Here is an 18,560-nt window from a genome sequence, read left to right as displayed (position 1 = left end):
CCAGAGTTTACATCAAGGTTCACCACTCTTCCAACAGGCTTTTAACTCCTGGGACAGAACATCTAGCTATTAAGGGGAAACAGCATGGCTGGCCCCTAGCACCAAATGCCCCATCTGAATTCAGTGCCTCCGAGTCTGACCGCAGCCGGGGCTGACCACGTGCTCTCTGCTCTAGCTTCCTCGACTGTGCACTGCTCTTCGGCTGGCCCGTTTGTTTCCCTTTGGGATGGAGTTCAAGAGGCCAGAGCCAAAAGGGTCACATTTCTGAAGGGCAGAGCAGTGGAGAGAGGAGAGGAATAGTGAATTAGGGGCACAAAATTGCCTCCTCTCCTGCCACAAGCCAGGTCCAGATCCATGGCAACCGCAGCCTCCTGGACCTGCAGCTCCGCCACATCTCCAAGAGCCCTGGTTCCCACCGGATGCTGGAGCTCCCAGGACACAGTCCTGACTCCCACTTCCCTCTGCCCACCCTCAACCCCAGAAATGGTCCTCGGACCAACCTCCTTAGGACCTGGGAGCAGTCATGAAATGGAAGCACAGTTCTAGGAAATCAGAGGCCAACATAGTGACCATGCCCGACCTGGCCTCTGAGCAGACGGTCAGGATAGATGGTCTCTGCCTGCCTCCATTCTGAGCCCAGGGCAGATGGTGAAAGGAAACGGCTACCAAATGAAGTGAAGTCTAAGAGGTAAAAAAGTATGTATTTAATTCTAGAAATTAAAAAAAAGACGCCTAGGGCTTTTTTCTGCTAGAATTCTATTTTGTCCTTCCTGTTAATTTCTCAATTGTCTTCATTATACCCTGACCCGTCCGTGGTCAACCCACCTTCATCGTGGGTGATGTGGACGTGGTTCTGCCTCCCGCATCATTGACCCCTAGCTGCTGTTCTCCTGCCTACATGAGGTCAGATTATCACTGCTGTACCAGTTGGTCACAAGGAACATAAAAGAAAGGAAGTTACCTTCCTCAGATATTGAGACCCAGGTCTGGAACATCAAAATGCTTCTGGGCTTATGGGTGGCTTTAGTCACGCACATGCTTTTTCTTCCTGTTCTGGAACTTCTAGGTCAGAGGTCACAAGCTTGCAAGGCCTGCAGGGGCCCAGGTGGGCAATGCAAATGTGAGCTCATAGTGGGTGACAAGGACGGTGGCCAGCGGGCTGCAGGGGCAGCCACTGCTCCCCACAGCTCCTTCTCGCCATGCAAGGTGGGGACTCAGCAGAGCTGAGCCTTCTGACTGGAAAGGCAAGGGAATAGATTTTTTTTCTTCAAAATGTGAAATCTCATTTTTAAATATTGGCAAATAATAAAAATATTTTTAGACCACTGAGCCAGCCAAGCAAAACATGCCTGAATCCATGACTGCTGTTCTAGGTGTTTCCCTCTGTGGGCCCTCTCCTACCCAGGGCAACATGTCAGTCCCCAGTGCGCTATTTTCAGGTAAAGGCCTAACCTCAGAGACCACCTAGGAGCTCCAGTAGTTCTGAGGCCAGGAACCCACCAGCTGAGAGGTGCTGGCTCTGCAGAACACGCTGCATCAGGCAGAGCCGATCGCCACCAGCCACGCCAATCTGCTTCGGGTGTAATCCAAGCTGCTGATTGCCATCCACAAAGCCCTGCACAGCTGACGTTCTGACTACCTCAGAGCTGCTCCTCTCCCAGAGGGCTAGAGCAGGACCTCAGCCTTTCCCTGACAGAGCTCACTTTGAGTGTTCTAGCCCGAGACCTAGGAAGCCAGGGGCTGGGTAGCTCTGAAGGAAGCATTAGTCTTCAGCAAGTCACCTCACAGCCCTGGCCGCCAACAGAGCAGAGCAGGCGGCCTCCGGGGCACGGTGGGAGCCCCGATATTTAGGCCATGCCTGAGGAGCACAGAACACGTGTTGTCTTTTGTGATGACTCAGGGCTTTTAGGGAAAACCTAGGAGATGCTCCTTGCTCTGCCTCAAGTCAACACTCGGGCTTCTGCTCAGACACTGCAGCCAGCCCAGTTTCTGTCCCTTCTGCAAGGAGCACCAAATCAGGGCCAACGCTTTTGGCAAAGACGGTTTCAGCTGAACAAAGTAAAACTGAGCCAGAGTGGGTTGAGGCAGGCAAACATCCTCAGGCTTTAGCACAACCAACAATGTTCTCTTGTCCCCCAAGTCAGGGTGGGAGCAGGGAGAAATCCTCTTTTTTCTCCTTCCCCATCTGAGTGGTTCCTGCCATCCCTTCTCCAGAGAAGCCAGGCGAGGGGGCAGCTTGCTTTCCTGGCTCTGGGGAATACAAATGGGAGCACCATGGAAACCCCCAGAGTGTGCAGGACACTGCAGCAGGAACAAAACTCTTTCAGGTCCACAAACAAAATCCTGATCCTTTCATGAGGGCTGTGGATGGCCCCTGGTGAGGGATGCTGGCAGGCTAGGAGCCCGGAACCTCACACGCTGAGGACCCTGGACCTCAGCCCAAAGACAGAAGGAGAAAGGGAAGAAATAGCGTCTGAAACCTATTCTGATGCCTCACACCCCAGCCCTGAGAAGGTGCCGCAGTGATGCAGATACTCAGGTCTCTAAACTAGAATGCCCCAGAATTCTGAGACACAGTTGCTATCCTGCTCATGTAAAAACAGACACCAGGTGAAGGTCCACAGACAGAGGTGATCCCACACACAAAACCAGTGGATATCTGTTCTCCCTGCTTCTACAAAATACCCACAAAATGCTCCATGCCCAGGCACTCACCGATGTTTGGATGTTTCAGAAGTCGACATATCCGAGCCTCACGTTCTAGTTTCTGGTGATCTAAAAGCAGAAGAGAAAAAATAAAAGCCATCAACCATCCATTCTCCTTGTGGTCACCTCGTTATTCATATTCCTTCAGTTCTTAGGTACTAACTATGCACTTGTAATGATTTGCTGAAGTAATGCAGCAAGTCATGGCAATCCTGGAGACAGCTTCTTTTCCTTTCATTTTAGGTCTCACTCTGTCCCTCAGGCCGGAGTGTAGTGGCATGATCGCAGCCTCAAACTCCTGGGTTCAAGCGATCCTCCTACCTCAGCTCCTGAATAGCTGGAACTATAGGTGACAGCCACCAGGCCTGGGCCAGATAGTTGTGACCACCTTTTCCAGATGAGGAAATGAGCCAGTGAGAAGCAGAGCTGGGATTTGAATCCAGGTCTTCAACTACACCTCTGGCGCTCTTTCCACCACAACAGGGTTTCAGTGGCCTAGGGTGTCTAGAATCTCTTTTTTTTCTTTTTGAGACAGAGTCTCGTTCTGTTGCCCAGGCTGGGGTGCAGTGGTGCCATCTCAGCTCACTGCAACCTTCGCCTCCTGGGTTCAAGCAATTCTCCTGCCTCAGCCTCCCAAGTAGCTGGGATTACAGGCACATACCACCATGCCTGGATAATTTCTGTACTTTTAGTAGAGACGGGGTTTCACCATGTTGGCCAGGTTGGTCTCGAACTCCTGACCTCAGGTGATCTACCCGCCTCGGCCTCCCAAAATGTTGGGATTACAGGCATGAGCCACCGTGCCTGGCCCAGAATCTCTTTCTTGTTAAGAATACTAATAATAGCTAAGTTAAACTGAGCACCTAATATATACTTGGCACTGGCTAGGGGTTTTGCATATATTCTCTACATAGTCCTGATGGCAAGCCTGAAACATAATGATGCTGATAATAAAGAGGTTGATGATCAAGATAATGATGACTTAAAATAATAATAGCTAACATTTATTGAGAGCTTACTTCTACACCAGGCAGCTGCCTCTTTTAATTTATCCTCATAACAACTCTAGGAGGTTGGCATTAGTATGATGCCCATTTTATAGAAAGAGAAACCAGGATACAAATCCTGCTTCTCCCTAGGGTCCTCTTGACCACCACTGCTGTGAGCTTTGACCTCTTCACATTCAGACGCCAGGATTACTCGGTTTTGGTGGAATAACCAGAAATCTACAAGTCCCCAGATCCAAGTGAGCTGCGTGGGTCAATTCCTTCCACAGGAAGGCAGAGCTCCAGTACGTGGGAAGAGAGGATGCTACTCACAGCACGGAGGCCTCACAGCCCTCCCCCACTGTCCTTCCCTCTTTCTACTTGCTGAAATCCTGCCAAAAGTCACCTCCTTCATGAAGTCTTCCCTGCTCTTCTCGGTAGACTGTGACTTCTCCCTCCTACTCCACCCCCCCAATTTCCCAATGCACTTCTCACGATTCTCACATCATATATTACATCAGTTATCTTTCAGTTGCAAGCTCTTCGAAGGGCGGGGGTACCTTTCCGGGTAGTGCTTTCTAGAGTTCTTTCTGTAAACAGGGGCTTAATAAGGGTTTACCAATAACCACAGTAGTAGCCATAACAATCGCTTACTGAGCATTGATTACATATCAGGCAGAGGCACGGATTACCATATTTCATACCTACAGAAACTCTGTGAAGTAGGGATCTGATTAGCTCTATTATATTACTGAGGAAACAGGTTTAAAAAGATAGAGTAATCTGCCTAAGGTAACACGGACAGGCAGTGATGCTGGTGGTCTGAGCCTAGAGCCCTCTTTCTCCACCCCTGTGCTATTATGGCCAGATAAAGAATGGTGAGAGTTGAGTTAAGACTCCAGGCTTTGGAGGGGGTCCAAAAGGAAGAGAGTCCAGTTCACCCCGAATTATCCAGGCCCGGGCACGCGCCTCCACATCCATAGCTGCCAAGCTATTCCTGTCTCCCTGCCTCTACCCTAAACAGCAAAAAGCCTCTGTAAATCTTCCCATGGCCCTCACAATGATCCCATCAGGTGACTGCTATGATTGTCCACATTTCCAGATGATGAAAGAAACGGAGGCCCAGGGAAGTTAAGTAACTTGCCCAAGATCCCACAGCAGGAAAGGGATAGAACTGGGATTCAAACCCAGGCCTGTCAGTTTGAGATAATGTAGGGATTATGGACTAGAAGAAATTCACATTTATTGTTTCACTAACCAAACCCAGCTTTGTCCTAAACTTTCCCTCTAGCAACAGCTCTACTTTGTGGAAGGAGGTGGAGACAGACAGAGATTAGTTCCTACTGCCCAGCTAATCCATCCCAGCTGCCCAAAGATCTGGGTCAGACCTTCCTTCCTGTCCCTGGGTTCAGCATGACCACCGACCAGGATGCAGCCAGGAGAACCCCAAGTAACTCCCAACTCCCAGATCACCTGGCATCCCCTGGTCCCAGGCACAGGGATGTGGCCAGTGACCTCCAGAAGCAGGCACTCAAGAAGGCTGTATAACAGCCTCGCCTGGTGGCTGCGGGGCTTGCTTCTTCCAGATCTGACAGGATGTTGACATGACCCCACCTTCCTTCCATCCCTGGACTTGAGATGGAGGTACCAAGCTAGCCAGCCCCAAAGCTACAGACCCACAGCCCTCTCTCTGGGCACGCATCTCACCACCCTCCAGTCCATAACTCTCGAGCTTGGTTGCCTGGGCAGGTGCAGGAGAACAGCATCTTGCAATGCGGAGGTGGCAGCTGAGGGAAGGCCCAGAAGATTAATGTTTATCTCCTTCCTTAAGTCTCTTACTAGCTAATGGTTACAGTCCCACAACAGCAACAGCACTAAAAATAAGGGCACTCTGATTTACCGGTGACTTCGAGTGGAGAGGAGACACACAGACTCAGGCTCCCAACTCCTCAAAGGAGCTGCTTAGCGTCCAGAGAGTCCTTGTTGGCCTCTTAGTTCAGCCTTAACTCCAAGGAGCTAAGCCCTGTGTTCCCGGCAAGGCCCAGGTCTTCTCTGAACCCCAGGACTGCACCTTGATCCTCATTCTGATTCTAAGCTGTGGAGTATGGCAATTAACAACACATCGGTTTTGGAGTCAGACAGCCCTGGACTGAGCTCAACACTGCCACATCTGGCAAGCTGTTAAACCCACCCGAGCTTCATTCATTCCTTCAAGAAATATTTATCGTGGCTGGGCACGGTGGGTCACGTCTGTAATCCCAGTACTTTGGGAGGCCGAGGTGGGTGGATCACTTGAGGTCAGGAGTTCAAGACCAGCCTGGCCAACATGGTAAAACCCCATCTCTACTAAAAATACAAAATTTAGCCAGACATCCTCACTGGAATCCAGGAGGTGGAGGCTGTAGTGAGCCAAGATTGGGCCACTGCACTCCAGCTTGGGTGACAGAGCGAGACTCTGTCTCAAAAAAAAAAAAAAAAAGAAATATTTACTGAGGCCTACTATATGACAGGCAGTATTCGAGATGCTAGGAAGACAGTGGTGAACAAAACAGACAAAAATCCCTGCCCTCATGGAGCTGACACTCTAGTGGATTGTATGTGGGGGACGGACAGACAATAAGAAAACTCAATGGCACATTAGATGTCACAGCAAGTGCTGCGTAGAAAAAGCAGAGAAAGAGGGGAGGGTAGATTTAAGTAGGGCAGTCCAGGAAAGCCTCAGTAAGGAGGTGACATTTGATTAGGACCCAAAGGAGGTGAGACAGTGAGCCAGGCACCTTATCTTGGGAAAGAGGTTCCTCACTTCTCTTTTTTTAAGACTGAGTCTCACTCTGTCGCCCAGACTAGAGTGCAGTGGCACGATCTCGGCTCACTACAAGCTCTGCCTCCCGGGTTCATGCCATTCTCCTGCCTCAGCCTCCCAAGTAGCTGGGACTACAGGCACCCACCACTATGCCCGGCTAATTTTTCTGTATTTTTAGTAGAGACGGGGTTTCACCGTGTTAGCTAGGATGGTCTCGATATTCTGACCTCGTGATCCGCCCGCCTCAACCTCCCAAACTGCTGGGATTATAGGCATGAGCCACTGTGTCCGGCCAAGAGGCTCCTCACTTCTAAAATGGAGACAGCAAGATCTGAGGTTTAACTGAGGTGGTACAGGTCAAGAGTTTTGCATAAGGTCTGGCATATAGCTCCTTTCCAAGGGCCCAGTGAGAAGCTTGACAGGGTCTCCTGGGCTGGGCCTGTGGCCACAGCTATCATCAGAAACACTGTGAATGGGACCCACTGTCCCAGGCAGATACAGGGTCTGCAACACAGCAACTAAGCCCTCCTGTCTGGCTTCTGGGCTCCCCACATGGTCCTCCATTGCAGTCCCGGGGGTGGAGTGTCCCTCCCTGTTTTGGCGGGTCCCACCAGTGTCTACAGTCTGCAGGTGACAGGCAGCAACAGGGGCTCCTCAGAGAGAAGGGAACACCGCAGGATGTGCCACTGTCTGCTTCCCTCCTCTTCCTCGCAGCCATGGCACCCTGCCATCCACAAGCTCTCCTCAATGAACAGAGGTTTCTGCCTGCCACACTTTCCCCGTTCCTGCCGCCATGCACTGCCCGGCCACCACCCAGCCTCTCCAGCTGTTGTCTCCTGTCTCTTCCTCTGACACTTCCTGTCCTGTAGTCACCTCCAGGGCTGCCCCACAGCTGCAAAAAAGCAGAGGGTCCACCCCAGCAGCAGCGGCAGCAGAGGGGTTCCAGGATGGAGTAGTGGTTTCTAGATCATCTTTCCCAATGGCAAGGGCATCCCAGCTGGACGCAGCATCCCCAACCCCAAAAAGGGCGAGGCCACTGAATGGGCTTGGTCTACAGTGGGAGGGCCCTGGCTCAGTATCCCAAGGTGCTGCAAAGGTCTCCCTTGAGACACCCCTCCTTCCAGTGACCACTAGGGAGATGCTCAGACCTTCCAAGGTGGACCCTCCTCCACCCACCTTTCTACCAGGCTCATCCCCGCCCCTCCCACAGCCCAGCCCCCCCTTCCTGTTTGACAACAGCCACTTCCCGCTTTTGCACAGGGCCACTTCCTGCCTGCCTGTGTGCTACTGCCATGGAGAGACCCACCCCTGCCGGCCTTCAGCCCAGCTCCAACCACAGCCCTCTGCAGGTTTTCCCCATCATGAGCAGAGGTAGCAACAGGAGCAGAAAGCAGAAGCGGCTCCAGCCCTTCCCCAGCAGCCTGCCCAGGCCAGAGTGGTCTGAGCCCAGGCCAGAGCTAGGCCCTGGGAAACAAGGATCCTAGAAACCCAGCCTCTCCCGCCTTCTGCCCAAGTGCTTCAGGACTTGGTCCAAGGCTCCACGATTCACAGGAAGGGCAGCAAGAAGTGACCAGATGCACCGAGGGAGGCAGAAAAGAGGAAGCAGATAGGGAGGTGATAGCGTGCAGCCAAGGGGTGCACCAAGCCTGCCCTTAAACCACCTCCCCCTCTGGCCTGAAGACAGAAGCCTACTCCAATGCCCTTTCCTTCCTCTGCCGGGTCAGGGGACCAGGGAGGGTTGGCCACAGACTCTCCATGGCCCTCTCAGAGACGGGCCTGCTTGACTTAGTGACATTTTCCTAAAAAAAAAAAAACACCACACAAATGACAGCACTAGCTTCAAATAAGATCCTGCTGCCACCTAAACATACAACCCTCTGTATGTGGGAAAGGATGCACATTCCCACTCTGACTGAGGGCCCTCCCAAGTTCCAATCTCAAAGGCACTCTTAATTTTGCAAACGGTATTTTGCAGGTCTGTGCCTGTGACCCCAAACATGGATGTGAGAAGCTTCCCGCAGACCCGCTGATTTCAGGGCTTGATGGGAGGCAGCCTCACTTGTTGCCCTCCTGAGTGCCCCTCATCTTCTTTCCAAGCAACAGAGGCTCCCGTCTGGCCCCCTTGGGGTCACTCTGAGCAGAAACAAGGACACGGCAGGGATTTGGTGTCATAATCCACCTTCCCCAGCTGCTTATGCACAGCCCTGGGCCTGGGGCACTGACCAGTGGGATTCCCAAGCCACGATCCCACCGACCTCATCCTGACACTGCAATGCCACATCCCTCCCTCTTTGAATCTCACTCTAAAGGTGCAAAGAGTCTCCAATTAAAAGCAAAATCCATCCACCACGCAAGAGCAGGACTACGGCTTCTAATGCCCTCACCCGTGTACACCTGGTGACTAGCTGGGGGATATGATACAGAGGGACAGGGCCTGAAATGTGCCCATGTGAACCCCCAAGGCTCTGTGCATGTACCCAGCATCCTCCCCTTATCTTCAGTCCTTACTCACGCAGTTTTAACTTGGTGACACAAAGACCTGAGCCTCACTTTGGCCTCTGGATCTCAAGGCAAGGGAAGCTCTAAGGAGGGAGAGAGGCTCCAAGAAATGCCCTACAGCGAAAAGGCCCTAAATCAGCTTTGACGGAGAAAATCCCCAAGGGGTCACTAGCAAGCCCCAAGAAGGCAAGGCTCTGCCTGGGGACACTCTGGCTGCTCTCAAGGGCCAGAAAAGGGTCAGCCGTCGTGTTCTCCATGGCCCCCGGCAGGGCTCCTGGTGCCTGCAGCCTTTGCCCACTGTTTTGGTGACATTTCCTTCATGGTAACCAGCCCCAAGTAAAACATCCCAGGAAGCAGCCCCTAAAAATAGCTCCTCCCAGGGCAGCAGCAAGCAGGGGGGAGGGGAAAGAAAGGGAGGAGAAAAGAGGGGAGCAGATGGGAAGCTGCGGCTGCTGCTGATAGGGCCCAGGAAGCGGAGATGGTGTTGGGGAGGAGTGGCTGGAAATCTCCCCATCGCATAGCCCAGAGAGGTGGGTACAGATGGGAATGGGGCCTCAGCCAGCAACGAGGAGGGATTTGCTCCACCAGGCTTGGAGCTTGGGGCTTAGATGGAGAGGTGTGAGGTGATATGCCAAGATGCATCACAGGAACAAAGTATCCAGAACCTGTGTTTTAAAGAAAGGCGCCAAGGAGTGGGTGGAGGCCACACGGACTGAGGATGCTGGGTCTGAGCCCTGGCAAAGTCACAGGCACCTGCAGCGCAAAATAAAAAAAAAAAAAAAGACCCCAGACAAAGCTTTTGCGCCTTGGTTTCCCCAGCAGTCCTGCGGCAGATCTGTCTGGCCATGGGCAGATGACAAAGGGGCTCTGCAGAGAGGCATTCAAGAGGTGCAAAGTGCCCATGTCCTCCTGTCACCACCCTTTTGGCACCCATGGGATCAGGCCCTTGTTGGTCTGCCAAAGCTGTTCAAAGAGCAGCAAGCATAGAGATGGGAGCAGGAATGGTCACACACAGCCTCCCCTTCCCTGTCTCCAGCCTCAGCAGAGAAAGGGGTCAGCCACTCACCTCTAGGGTTTCAGCACAGCTTCTAACAAGGGTATGGTGACAAGGGACCAGAGGAAGCAGCAGGAAGAAGGCAGGGGCCTCCCTGCTGGGACAGGGTAACCTTCCCACCTCCATCCCCACACCATGATGCAGCACCCCAAGTCACTCTGAGAAGGCAGGTGGGAGGGGAGGGGGACAGGCCAGTGTTGTGTGCGCTAAGGCCCCCAGCTCAACGTGACCACGTGACAAAAGCCGCCCGGCAGAAGCCTTCGCACAGAAGGACCTGCAGTCAGCTTCCATCCCTTCAGGAGAGAAGGTAGAGGCATTCCACCACCGATATGCAGGATGCCCATTTTTCTGTTTACAGAAATTAGCCTGTTTTGCCCTCAGGAGGAAGGCATGGTTTTGCACACAGCCTCCTTAAATGCTTCCTCAAGGCCGGTGTTCCAGTGCTGTGTGGATTTCTCTTCCTTCTCCCACTCCCTGCATTGCTGCTTCCTCCTCCCTTCTCTTTCCCTCACTTCACCCAGATCCTTAACAGGAAAGTGTCACTTGGAGATACCACAGGGGACACAAATGTCATGGGGGCTACTCAGGCCAACACTAAGGGGGTGGGGATTCTCAGCTGGCACCATCCAGGGGATCCCATTTCAGTCCCCAGGGCCAGCTGGACCCAGAAAGGGACAGCCTTTACCCTTCTGGTGGCCAACATGCCACAACCCAGCTTGCCGCAGCCTCAGACACAGACACCCCAATCCGGAGGCCCAGAACGAGGCCCCTAATCACAGAACAGCCCATGTGCACAGATGGCCACATAGCAGCAGACACACAATCTGGAGAAGGCTGGGCCAAGGTGTGTCTGTTGAATTCCAGAGGGCATGGCAAGAGCAACTGTTGTTGCAGATTTTAGGTGGCATCTCTTAAAGAGTGGCTCATGCCTCACCTGCATGAAATTCACTGGAACATGTGTTAAAAATGCAGATTCTGCAGCCCCACCCTAGACTTTCTAAAGCAGAATCTCTGTGGCTAAAGTTCGGAAATCTGCATTTTTAAAACCAGTACTCAGGGTGATCCTTATGCACACTAAAATTGAAAATCACTACTTGGAAGAGATCTCAACAGTGGCCCTATAGTGCCATTAGTGACAAGGAAGGAGGAATCATCAGCTAAATGTCTGCCTACATCTCCCACTCTGCCTTATGCCCCAAGTACAGGTCTTTATCCTCATCTGTCCTCTCTTCCAGCAGCCGTATCAGGTCTGCAGCCTGGCTCCCTGCATCAGAAAGGGAGGACCCAAGCCTGCAGCAGGGTACAAGGACTCTGGCAACTTGACTCTGAGTTTCCTGGGAGCCAAAGCCAAAAGGCAACCACGATTGGTTACATAGTCCTCTTGACCCATTCATTTAATGCGTATGTGGCCGGCATAAGTCAGGCACTTCGCTAGGGCCTGTCCATGAAGAAGTAAAGAAACACATAAGGACCCTTCCCTCACCTCCCAGGTCCTCACAAAGAGGAAAGCTTTTGCTTACATTTAGCTTCAAAAGAAATTTCTTCACATGGAATGTACAGATTAAATAAATATGTTAAAGTATTATAACAGATTTCATAACACCATTTCCAATAGCATCTCTTAGTAAGGCCAAGGGCATTACCCCAGTATCCATCTCAGTGAAAGCAACTGGAATCCAGATAAATGGTACATACATAGAAGTTTCTTCTGATGCTGATTGTTCTAGGGATAAATCCTAAACGACGTAGAAGAAAGGACCATTTGCCCTTCAACTGTAGCAATATGGGGGAAATACTTTGGATATAAGCAAAGAGAGCAGGATATAAAATGTTATGCTCCGCGAGGTGAAAATCTGTATGCATATGAATAAAGATAAGAAGGGAATATGAAGATTTAAAAATAAAAAAAGACATAAGGGCTCAGGCTCCTTGAGGGGGGTGCTCTTAAATCTTAAAATAACGACTTATCATTGCCATCACCTGGCCCACTAGCTCCTGCATCCAAGCCTATTTTAAATGCCTCCTTCGGCCTAGCGGAGCTAAGCTTGGAACCATGGGCTCCCTTAAGAACCCAGCTCCACTCCTATCATGGTTCTGAAGCAAACAGAGTGACGTTATGTGACTTTCAGTGACTTTATGTAGACAGGCCCGCAGACAAAGACAGTGCTCAATGCATATCCGCATGAACTCCCCACCCTACAACCTAGCTGCCAATGTGGGCCTCTGAGACCATAGGGACAAGACACAACGGCCCAAAAGAAGGCTTCCTGTCTCAATTGGACCCCCTAGAAGACCAGGTGATCCCTCTCCCTGCCTCCCAGCCACCTCACCAAAGATGCCAAGAAGAAACAGCTCTATATCCTCTATCTTTTCAGTTTGTAGCCCAGAGAATCACAAACAAGAAAGATAGCAGGCAGGAAGACCCAGTGAACACAGCAAGCCCCTGCAGACCTTCATAGATGACCCTGGTGGGCCCACGACATTCCCAGACACAGAAATCCAACACCTGCGGAGCCCTAAACAGACAGCGACGAGTGAAACCCAGCCCCAGTGCCTGCACCTTTATAAAATATACAGTGTAAACTGAGAGTCTGCAGGGAAGCCATGGCCCTCACTCCCTAACCCCATGGGCACCAGCCCATGGCTACCCTGGCCCAGTTCTCTCCAGGAGCTCACATCCCCCATGCCCACACCTATAGTCCAGCTCCACCTTGTTCCCTCCATCTCCAAGACAGTCCCTTTCCACTCTCCCACCTCCACACAGTACTGGCTGGCACTTACACATTCTGACCCCTCTGGCTGGCATCTGTGCCTATCATCTGTGCCTCTGTCCCAAAGTCAACCTGGCACATGAAGCCACACAACAGAGCCCAGTCTTGGCATATCCATCTTGGGAGAGGGGGAGTTTCTGTCTGAAGCATATACTTTTACACAAGAATCCTCTTCTTGAGGAGGGGGGGAAATCAAAGAGAAATCAAACCTCATCCAGTTTGGCCAGGGAAAGATATCTGTTGGGAAAGATGGGACAAGGTTGAAAGGAGGTGAGGAAGGGAAAGGGATGCTATCACACAGGTCATGGAAGTTCAGGCAGGTAGGGAAGGAGTAGGAAATGAAAGCCCCAGTCAGGCAGCTGCAGGAAGTCACCACATCACCTTTCCTCACATCCCAGAATTCGGCTCCCAGCCGTCTCTCCTTCCCTTACCCCTGGGTCAGAAGACACTGGTGAGATGAGGATAGCAAAGCATTGCGTCATCAACTGGAGACACCAGACACCAGCCCCGTTTCTGATGCACCAGGGTTCTGCTGTGTGGGCATGAGAGGTATCCAGCCTCAAGCCATCGTTCCTGCCTGCACCTTCCATCCTTGGCCAGAGGATGTCTGCCAGAGATCCCAGCCCCTGTTGTCCCCCCAACCCCTACTCCAGGGAAGGAGGGCATCTGACTGCCCACATATCTCTATGGCAACCATCCTCAGACTCAAGGTACCCAGAGAAAAAGAAAACAAACAAGTCCAACTTTATAGGCAATACACACGAATAGCAAGAGGTGGAGCAGGATGGGAGTCAGAAATTAGTGCCCTACTAGGGGGATGGAGAGAGAGTCCCCATCCAGGTGGTGGACAAGGCCCTGCTAAACAGGTCCCAGAACAACTGCCAATATGACAGAAGCCCAATGTCATCTCCGTGAAATTGTAGAGCTTCTCTGAGCATTTGGGACATCTATTATGTCTCTTATCCCAGAGAAACCCGGGTCATTATTGGCCAAGGCCCATGTCTTCCCCAGGGCATGTGTCCTGGCTCCTAATATATTTATGGCATCCTACTGCCCAGCCCTAATTCCATTCTCTGAGTCTCACAACCTTTGTTCCCCAGCTGCACCCTGCAGCCCTCCAAGATCTGACCTCTGTACTCACCAGACCTGTTCACAGAGCACTTCACACAATGCTGGGTCTACACCTATCAGATGAGGTGAGTTTGGCAAGCACCCAATAGGAGGTTCAGAGTGTAGGTTCAAGGTGTGAAAGACAGGCCCTGACCCTCCTAGCCTCAGGTACTTGGGAGGAAGTGAGGCCCCAAAGCCCTGGCCTTTATGCTCCTCAGACTTGGAGGCAGTGCAGTTCCTGCCCAAACCAGGCCTTTGGGATTTCTAGACCATGAGGTATCACCCTCCACCCAGGACAGACTACATCTGCTGCTGCACCATCAACTTTGTAATTTGATCAAAAAAGCAATCAAGTTCATCTGGCAGAATTTGTTCCTAAGAAGCCCTCGCCAGTAGCAGCCTCCCCTGATGTTTACAGATTCCCTTCCCTTGGGAGTCTGTTCTGCCGCCTGGTGGGCAGGGGAGGCTGGCTTTGTCAGAGCTGCTCACTTACTGCATTTCCATCCTAAGTCACCACTGGGGCACAGGGACCAGGAAAGGCCTACAGTAGCCACCACTGCCCCAAAGGGAGAGGCTCCAAATGCCCCAAATTAAGAGCTCCCCATTCCGTACCACCCACTACCCCCATATCCTCCACCTCCCTGAAGACCGAACTCCCTTGAGCCTTTGGGGGCCACTGCAGCTACCTGCATCTCTTCCTTCATTCTTTTGTACCTGGGCACTGCCAGTCCCCCATGCAACTCCTTTTCTGGCTTCAGCCTGACACAAAGTCCAACCAGTCTGAAATTCCAACTCCTCTCCAAGTGCTAAAACGCACAACCCCCAATTTCTGGGGCTTCTTCAGAAGAAACCATAGCCCCTGGAGGCACCCTCAGGAAGAGGTCAAGACAGGGAACACTCACCCCGGGCAGACAACTTCTTGGTATTGATGATTTTTGCTGCATACTCCTGCGTGGAGGTTTTCTTCACACACCTGCGGACCACAGAGAAAGCACCCCTGGAGGGAGAAGGGGGAAAGAACTGGGACACGGAGCAGGGCAGAGTGACACAGACACACTTCAAGTCTGGGGACGATGATGCTCCCACCACCAGACCTCTAGTCACACGCACACACACCGGGGCTGCGACCACCACTATCCAACATGAGGCAGAAGGACGCGGCCACCGCAGGTCACTGAACAGATGTGGGTGGTGTGCTGCGCTCCCACCCCCTCATCCAGTCCCTGGGCAAGGCAACAGCCTCCACCTCAGGCTGCACATCAGGAGCGGGTGGGCGACGCTGAAAACACACACCTGCTGCATCTCAGACAGCCCTGCGGTCCCGGCCAAGAGAACCAGGGCAGAAGGGAGCAGACAGACCCTGCCCTTCTCTCACCAGGAACAGTCGAGGGTTGGGGAAGGAGAGATTAAAAAGAGGGTATCATCCCCCGAAAGAGAAATCCTCCCTCAACCGTGGGGCAAAGTGAGGCTCAACCCCCCTCCTCTCCCACAGCCGGCTTCATCTCACTGCATCCCGGCTCAACTGACAGCAAGGGAAGAGAGGACACAGTCAGACATCAAGAACTCCCCTTCCCATGTTATTTTCCTTGACGTCCCCCCCACAATGGGAGCTCGCACTCTCAGCTCTGGAAACGTCTAGGGGGGCGGGCGGGGCGGGGGCTGCAGTGGCCGGGCTCGATGCCGCGGGTGGGGGTGGGGGGCCGGGGCTGCTGCAGCGGCCAGCTCAGTGCGGAGGGGAGGGGGATGCTGCGGCTGCGGCGCGGCTCCCGGGACCACTGCAGGGATGGGGGGAGGGGACGGGGGTGCCGCAGCACTGCCCAGCCGAGGGGCTGGGAGCCTGGAGCGGCACTCGCGGGGGGCGGGGCCGGGCGCCAAACAGCCCCCCCACGCCCGGGCTCCGCAGCGGGGCTAGGGCTGCAGGGCCGGCGAGGGTCCTGAGTGCGAGGCGCGTGGGACCTGGGTTCAGGGTGCGGAGTGAGCAACCTGGCAGCGTTGGGAGGTGGTCGGGAGCGGGGCGCATGAAGGGTGCGGAGGGGCGGGGCTGGAGGGCACCCGGGAAAGGTCCGGGGGCTGCGGTGTCCGCGGCGGCGCGCGGGGAGCAGCGGCCCCGGCAGCTGCTGCAGGGCGCCAAGGGGGATGCAGGGCAGGGCGCGGGGGGCGCGGGGCCCAGAGGCAGCAGGCGGGAAAGGCGGGGGTGGGGCGGCCGAGGGGGCGCCGCAGCGGCCGGTGCAGGGCCGGGGGGCGGGGCGAGAAGCCGCATAGCGCCCGGGCGGCAGGGCAGGCAGGGGACCGCGGCGGGCTGGCCGTACTTGCCAAGCTCCTCGAAGAGCTGGTAGTCGTCGGTGAAGCGGGTGCAGGTGGCGGTGGTGGCCATGCTGGCGGGCGGGCGGACGCGGCGGTGCAGCCCGCGCCGACGTCGGTGCACAGTCACCGCCGCCCGGCCGAGGGAGCAAGAGGAGGAGACGGGGCTGAGCCCGGCAGCACCGCGAGACTTTACCGGGGAGAGCGAGGGAGGGAGGGACACCCCCGCGTCGCCCGCCCGCCCCGCCCCGCCCCCAGCCCCGCCGGCCCCCCCCCTCCCGGCCCCCGGCCCGCCCCCGGGGAGGGGCCTCCCGCCGCCGGCCCCGCCCCGCCCCGGAGCCGCCCGCGCTGGGCCAGCCGCGCTGGGCAGCCGAGGGGAGGGGGTGCTTGATCCGGTCCACCCGTCCGGGCAGACCGAGCTGGAAGGTTCGCGACTTATGGACTTGTCCCAGGACGGACCCCGCGCAGGCTCGGGAATGTGCATGCGAGGGTGCGTGTGTTAGGAGTGTAGGGGTCTGGACCACTGAGCTCTCTGGACGGGACCCACACGCGGGTCCCGAGCCCCCAACTGGGCTCCTAGCATGTGGGGAGAGAGCCAAGGTCAAGGAGCCTGTGCCAGGTTGCATGCCCGGGAGGCGCCCCCAGCCTGCGCAGAGCCAGCTGCCAGCCGCCTTCCCTCCGGGAGCTGACAGTCTAGACTTGCGCAACCACCAGGGCCATTATTAGAAAGAAACCCTTCAGGCGCGGGTTGATCAGGGAGACCAGGCCAGGTACAAGGATACAGGTAGGACTCTGCCTCCCTGCATCATAACTGCAGAGATGAAAGAGTATTCTCTATCCGGCCAGCAGTGAAAGGGGTGAAGTGGGAAGACTCAGAAAGTTTTGCTTTGTGCAGTGGGGGCTAGAAGAGAAAGTGGAAGAAAGGGGAAATCCCCATTTTCTTGCAAGGCACCCTCATACTTTTATTTTCTGGCACCTACCACATTTTGTAATGAGGCATTGACTGGTATGAGGGGCAGCAGAGCTATCTCATAGCTGTCTAAGAGTGAACTTGCATCAAACTGCCTGGCTTGGATTTCTGGGCAACTCACTGATGAGCTCCGTGACCTTGGGTAAGTCACTTAATCTTTTTTTTTTTTTTTTAGACGGAGTCTTGCACTGTCGCTCGGGCTGGAGTGCAGTGGCGCGATCTTGGCTCACTGCAGCCTCCACCTCCTGGGTTCAAGTGATTCTCCTGCCTCAGCCTCCCGAGTAGCTGGGATTACGGGCACCCGCCACCACGCTCGGCTAATTTTTTTGTATTTTTAGTAGAGACGGGGCTTCACTATGTTGACCAGGCTGGTCTCGAACGCCTGACCTTGTGATCCACCCGCCTCAGCCTCCCAAAGTGCTGGGATTACAGGCGTGAGCCACTTCGCCCGGCTGGGAATAATAATATTACCTACCTCATAGGCCTACCTCATAGGCCTGTGAGCACTAAATGGGCTAAGGCACTTAGAATAGTACTTGGTACCTAATTAGAACTATGTTTGCTGGGCCCGGTGCGGTGGCTCATGCCTGTAATCCCAGCACTTTGGGAGGCTGAGGCGGGTGGATCACGAGGTCAGGAGTTTGAGACCAGCCTGGTCAACATAGTGAAGCCCCGTTTCTACTGAAAATATGAAAATTAGCTGGGCGTGGAGGCGCGCGCCCATAATCCCAACTACTCAGGAGGCTGAGGCAGGAGAATCGCTTGAACCCAGGAGGCGGAGGTTGCAGTGAGCCAAGATTGCACCATTGCACTCTAGCCTACACTCGACAGGATGAGACTTCATCTCAAAAAAAGAAAAGAGAAGAAAAGAAAGAATTATGTTTGCTGTTATTATTTGTTTAATATTTGCCTTCCCACTGAATTGTAGGCTCCAATAAGGTGGGGCCTCTGCACCTTTTGTTCACCATTGTACACTCAGCCCCAGACCCTCAGTAAATATTTGTGGGATGGCAGAGGGAGATACCACCCCTTCTCCTGTCCCCACTATCACAAGTTGGTGGGACAGAGGCACATAACCGTCTCGATGGGGGACAAACTGGCTGGGCAGGTTCCTGACCTGCCTGGGCAGCTGTCCCCTGAGGCTGAGGCCAGCCCTAACTGGGCAGGGTGGAGCTCAGCCAGAGGCTGCCGCACAGTCTTGATTACAGCAGGACGCCCACTGGGAGTTGGGCCTCCGTCTCCAGCAGGCTCGATCTGCCAGAGTAGGGGGCTGAGAGGTGTCCCAGCCTCCCAAGCTGCCTCCCTGAGGGGTGAGTGGGGCAGAGCTCTCCAGGAATGCTCCCCTCCTGTCCTGACCCAA

At 54.0% G+C, this 18,560-nt stretch overlaps 1 protein-coding gene across 29 annotated transcripts in view; it reads right to left on the bottom strand.

Moving 5' to 3' along the window:
* The window catches only part of CAMK2G (calcium/calmodulin dependent protein kinase II gamma), a 62,183-nt gene extending 45,766 nt beyond the window's left edge, over window positions 1–16,417 (bottom strand). For 15 of the 29 annotated variants that reach the window (XM_007962989.3, XM_007962982.3, XM_007962975.3 and 12 more), the window contains exons 1-3: window positions 16,239–16,414; window positions 14,832–14,926; window positions 2,716–2,775 (exon numbers count right to left, since the gene is read on the bottom strand). In XM_007962989.3, the coding sequence (XP_007961180.1) occupies window positions 2,716–2,775; window positions 14,832–14,926; window positions 16,239–16,303 (220 nt within the window). In that variant the 5' untranslated portion in view covers window positions 16,304–16,414. Of the gene's footprint in view, window positions 1–2,715; window positions 2,776–14,831; window positions 14,927–16,238 lie in introns of all 29 variants that reach the window. The other 14 variants (XM_038009023.2, XM_007962991.3, XM_073019044.1 and 11 more) reach the window with 6 other exon arrangements.
* Between the last annotated feature and the right edge of the window lie 2,143 nt (window positions 16,418–18,560).

Source organism: Chlorocebus sabaeus, chromosome 9 (assembly GCF_047675955.1).
Source record: "Chlorocebus sabaeus isolate Y175 chromosome 9, mChlSab1.0.hap1, whole genome shotgun sequence".
Classification (NCBI taxonomy): domain Eukaryota; kingdom Metazoa; phylum Chordata; class Mammalia; order Primates; family Cercopithecidae; genus Chlorocebus; species Chlorocebus sabaeus.
The sequence above is the reverse complement of the archived record's forward strand: the minus strand, read 5'-3'. Positions and strand labels throughout refer to the sequence as shown.